General features: G+C 46.0%; 1 protein-coding gene across 1 annotated transcript; it reads right to left on the reverse strand.

Moving 5' to 3' along the window:
* Window positions 1–3,329: 3,329 nt before the first annotated feature.
* On the reverse strand, window positions 3,330–4,190 carry LOC133282444 (olfactory receptor 8I2-like; the record flags this gene model as incomplete). Its single annotated transcript, XM_061478445.1, has 1 exon — window positions 3,330–4,190. A coding segment is annotated over exon 1 (861 nt), but the record flags the coding sequence as incomplete, so codon positions are not given.
* Window positions 4,191–5,399: the final 1,209 nt, after the last annotated feature.

Below are 5,399 nucleotides of genomic sequence, written 5' to 3' on the forward strand. Positions count from 1 at the left end.
TAAGTGTCACATCTTCAAAAAAATACATGCCACCTGTTGCTTCAATGCTCTTGCTGTTCATTTCTAAATACCTCAACTGAAAAAAAATAAAGTATACATAATTTGGGTTAGAAAATGTAGTAGAATATTCTAAAAAGTAGCAGTTACAATGGTTATTGATTGAGGTTAGATATGGTCCAAATGTGAATTTCTTTCACTGGCTGCATGATGCAGTTCCTCACCTTTGCTTTCTTTGCTACTATTGAGTGTCATCGCCTGGCCATGATGGCCTACGACCGGCACGTTGCTATCTGCCAACCCCTGCATTATGTGACCATTATCTCCAGCCGCATCTGCTGGCAGCTGGTAGCATCGTCCTACCTATTTGCCTTCCTCAGTGCCATCATCTACACATGGTGCACGTTTGGAGGTTCCTTCTGTGGACCCAAACACATTGACCGTTTCTTCTGTGACATCGTACCTGTGCTTAAACTCCTCTGCCCTAATAAATACAACAGCGAGATGGTCACCTTTGCCTTTCTCACCACCAATGTGGTCATGAGCGTGGTCATTTTGCTCTCCTACATCTCTATCATCCGCACCGTGCTGAGGGTGTGCTCAGCACAGAGCAGGGCCAGAGCCTTCCACAGCTGTGCTTCCCATTTGACGGCTGTTGCCTTATTTTTGGGGACATCATTCTTCATGTACCTACAACCTCCATCTAGCCACAGGAGCCTGGAAAAGGTGGCCTCCATCTTCTACGCTTTGCTCACCTCCATGCTCAACCCATTCATCTACAGCCCGAGGAACAAGGAGGTGAAGGCAGCTCTGGTCAAGTGTGAGAGGAGATTGCTCAGCAGATGGCAACATAAAAGAGTTGTATCACCTAGTACACCAAGTTCATCTTAAGTGAGAGACTTTGGGACACTAAAACAATGGGATTTTCCACTGATCCTCATCATTTTATATAGGTTCATCCACAATTCCTGCACATGAGTCAATGACAGTATTGAATGAGAAATACACACCACAAATCACATCTTCCTTGGAAAGAAACTAAAAGGAAAGGAACCTCAAACTTCATTTCACTTCGCAGTCACCAGCCTGTGGGAAGAGATTACCTTCAATTATACCAGGCCTCTTTTCCTCACAGGAAACACCAATCAGCTTTATTCAGTTACAGGTTTCGTCACTGATAAATATTTGTTTTCCTTGCAAGATTCGTGACCTTGTCCCTCACCTCCAATAAAATTCCTCACTCTTACCTGTGAGCTCTTTCGGCCTGGGAACAGCACTGATAGCACTGACGTTTTTAGTTACTGCTCACATGTTACTGCTCACAGACCAAGGACTGTGAGTCTCATGCTCTGCCAGGGAGGAGGGGAAGCCGGGAGGAAGCAGAGACAGGACACCTGACCCAAACTGACCAAAGGGGTATTCCATACCACAGCACGTCATGCCCAGGATGTAACTGAGAGTTACCTGGAAGGGCTGGGATTGCGGGGTTGGACGAGGTATTGGTTGGTGCATGGTTGGGCTGGGGGGGTGGAGGAGTTATCAGTGAGTGGGTGATGAGCTTTTGTATTCTCTTCCCTTATTTCCTTTATTATTATTGGTGGTGTTTTGTGTTATACATTAGTTACTAAACCATTCTTATCTCAACCAGTGGGAGTTCCATTCTTCTGATTTTCTTCCCCATCCCTCTGAGAGCAGGGGGAGGGCGGGGGGGGGGGTGGGGTGGGGGTGAAGTGCGTGTGTGTGTGTGAGAGAGACTGTGTGCCTGGGTTTAAACCTAGTTTTCATTGTCAATCTGTTTTTCTGCTGGAAGGCACCAGACTGACAGTCCAGGAGATGCACTGGAGGAGTGTAGAAAAGGATTTCTGAGTGGTTTTGAATGTCTTTCTTCCCCATGGGGTAATGGGCTAAAACCAAGGCTTGAGACGTGAGAAGATCAATATAACAGAGGGAGAAATAACCCTCAATCAATTCTGGAAATAAGAAAAATATGTAATTCAAAGATTATTGAAAAGAACTACATGAAGGCAAAAAAAGCCACTAAGAATACATGGGTGCGCTTGTGCAGGGTGAATAATGCAGCTTGAAGTTCCAGATACAGTCAGCTGGTTATTGTACTTCATCAGCTTCATCAGGGGACCGAGGCCAGCAGCACCTTGGCTGTTCAGGGGTGAGGAAGACCCCAAATCCTCTCTCCCACCAGCACTAAGGCTCTTTGTACCCCTACTTAAATTCACAGCAGAGCAGAGGCTCAGATATGACTTGTCCCCATTTAGCACAAAGGCTTTGTTGACCAACAGACTGTCAGAGATTTATTTCACAGAATCGCAGCCTGGTTTGTGTTGGAAGAGTCTTTAAAGCTCGTCCAGATCCAATTCCCCTCCAACGGGCAGGGACACCTTCCGCTAGAGCAGCTTGCTCCAAGCCCTGTGTCCAACCTGGCTTTGAACACTGCCAGGGATGGGGCAGCCACAGCTTCTCTGGCCACCCTGCGCCAGCGCCTCAGCACCCTCACAGGGAAGAGCTTCTGCCTAAGAGCTCATCTCAGTCACCCCTCTGGAGGTTCAAGCCATTCTCCTTGGCCTGTCCCTACAGGCCCTTGTCCAAAGCTCCTCCCCAGGTTCTTGTAGCCCCTTTAGGTACTGGAAGCTTCTCTGAGGTCTCCACACAGCTTCTCTTCTCCAGGATGAACAGACCCAATATTATCAGCCTGGCTCCGTACGGGAGGTGCTCCAGCCCCTGACCATCCTCATTGCCTCCCCTGTACTTGCTTCAGCAGCTCCGTGACCTCCTTGTGTTGCAGACACCAGAGCTCTATCAAATCCTCTTGACCTTCCCGCAGTTCATCATTGAGAAAATGCTTATCAAGCAGGCAATGGAGACAGTGGTCAGTGCCTTATGTGAAGTCTGAGCCTCCTTTTTGTGGGCTCTACTTTCACTTTCATTTAGCACAATAAAGACACAAAACACCAAGGTGCTGTCTCAGGGCAGCTATTGAGGAGCTGATACTTATTTGGATGAAATATTGAATTCTCAGGCCACACTTAAAACCACCAGAGGCTCTTTGAAGAGAACCATTTGTTGTACAGTTTCTCCATACCCTGCACTTGCTTTGTGATCTCCTTAACTGTAATAATGACCAATAGGGACCAATAATGACAAATAATGGCCAGTAATTACCAAATCCATGACCACATGTTTCTTCCTTACCTCCACAGTACTGAAGAGCTCTAAATGCGCTTTCAAACCCTGCATAGATGTGGCAGCAGCTTTTGCTCCCACAGCCTCCTCAGAGCCCCCTTCACCTCCTTGTTCCTCAGGCTGTAGATGAGGGGGTTGAGGGTTGGGGTGAGGATGCAGTAACACAGCGACACCAGCTTTCCCTGATCCCATGAGGATGCCTCATGAGGCTTGACATAGGTGAGAATCCCGGGTGCATAGAAGATGGTGATGGCAGCCAAGTGGGAGGCACAGGTAGAGAAGACCTTCAGCCTCCTTGTGGCCAAAGGGATCTGCAGGACAGTGTGGAGGATGTAGGTGTAGGACACCAGGATCATCAGGAGAGGGCCCATGGCATTAAACACAGCGTTGTATACCTGCAAGACTTCATTTGTGCTTGTGTCTGAGCAAGAGAGCTGCAGGAGGGTGGGCAGCTCACAGAAGAAGTGGTTGATGCTCCTGGCCTGACAGAAGGACAACCTCCCTGCCAGCGTGATGTGCACCAGGGAGGTGAGGAACCCGATGCTGTACACCAGCACCATCATGCCATAGCAACGCGCCCTGGTCATGGTAGTGGTGTAGAGCAGGGGCTTGCACACAGCCGTGTATCGGTCGTAAGCCATTACCCCAAGCAGGAAGGTCTCACAGATACCCAGAGCCAGGAAAATATACATCTGGACAAAGCAACCCCAAAAGGAGATGTGGCTTCTCCCCAGCAGGAAGGTCTCCAGAGCTTTTGGGATGATAGCGGAGGAAAGGCAAACATCCATGCAAGATAAGTGGCTCAGGAAGAAGTACATGGGGATGTGGAGGTTGGGGTCAGTGTTGATCAGGAGGATCATTGTCAGGTTCCCCAGCACCATGAAAACGTAGAGGGATAAGAAGACTGTGAAGATGGTGTTTTGTAGCTCTGGGGCATCAGAGAAACCCAAGAGGATGAAGCCGGAGAGAACCGTGAGGTTTCCTGTATCCGTCATTTCAACAAGTTGATGGATTTGGATTGAAAGGAATCAGTGAAATACACCCCTAGAAGAGAAATAATGTGGAAGTTTAGTTGGAGTTTAATCCATAAAGTAAATGCAATGGAAAATGGTGCATTTGTAATGCTGTATTTCTGTCTGTAGCTCAAGATCTGAAGTCAAAGAGGTGAAGGAGCTCATTACACAACCTGAAATTAAAAGAGAATAATTCTACCATGATTGATATACACTGCACTAATGAAACACTGAAAAACATCACGTCTATCAAAGTATAATACAATAAAATCAAATAAATACATCTCAAAATGTGGAAAACAGAAAACATTTTGTCTTTTCTTCACTGATTTCTGGGAATTTTAAGGATTTTTTTTCTCTCTATTTTGTATTTTTCGGAATGGATCAATTCTCTTCTGTAGCTTCATTACTTGTGCTGCATCCTTTTCATCACAACACAAAGCCATGTACTTGAAATTTGCTTTAGGTTCTAAGTTTATCTGCTTTTGAAGAACCACCACCCTGCATAAGGTTAAGGGAAAGCAGTGGACTTGGCTCCAGCAGAGCCTTGCTGTGATTGCAGTGAGCTGCCTATGACCAACCCAAATATGCACCTAAGGGTGTAAAATATATCATATATAAACCAAAATTTTAAGGCTTTAGCTTGAATATTCTCATCTCTGCCATGAAATTCCTCTGCAGATGAATTACTTGATGGAATATCAACCTATGAATGGCTACATCAGTGCTAAAATACCCCTAAATCTGTTGGAGATGGGGCAGGAACACGGGTTTTTGAAGCAAAGCTACCCCGTACTAGCACATGTTTATTCACACCTCAGGCTATCATAGAATGCTTTGGGTTGAAGGGACCTTAAAACTCATCCAGTCCCAACCTCCTCCCAAGAAGCCCCACACTGCATAAGGTTAAAGGAATACAGTGGTCTTGGCTCTAATAGAGCTTTGCTGGGATTGCAGTGAGCTTCCTATGACCAACCCAAATATACACCTAAGGGGGTAAAATACAAAATATACCATATATAAACCAAACTTTTAAGGCTTTAGCTTGGATATTCTCATGCTAAAATATCACTAAATCAGTTGTAGATGGGGTCACGAAGGTTGGTGTTTTTGAAGCAAACCTATTAGGCATACTAGGGCACTTTTATTTACACTATGGTCTATCATAGAAGGGTTTGGGTTGAAGGGAAA

Source organism: Pezoporus flaviventris, unplaced genomic scaffold (assembly GCF_033815535.1).
Source record: "Pezoporus flaviventris isolate CSIRO_AGI_PZ_B2104156 unplaced genomic scaffold, CSIRO_AGI_Pfla_v1 ptg000123l, whole genome shotgun sequence".
NCBI lineage: Eukaryota > Metazoa > Chordata > Aves > Psittaciformes > Psittacidae > Pezoporus > Pezoporus flaviventris.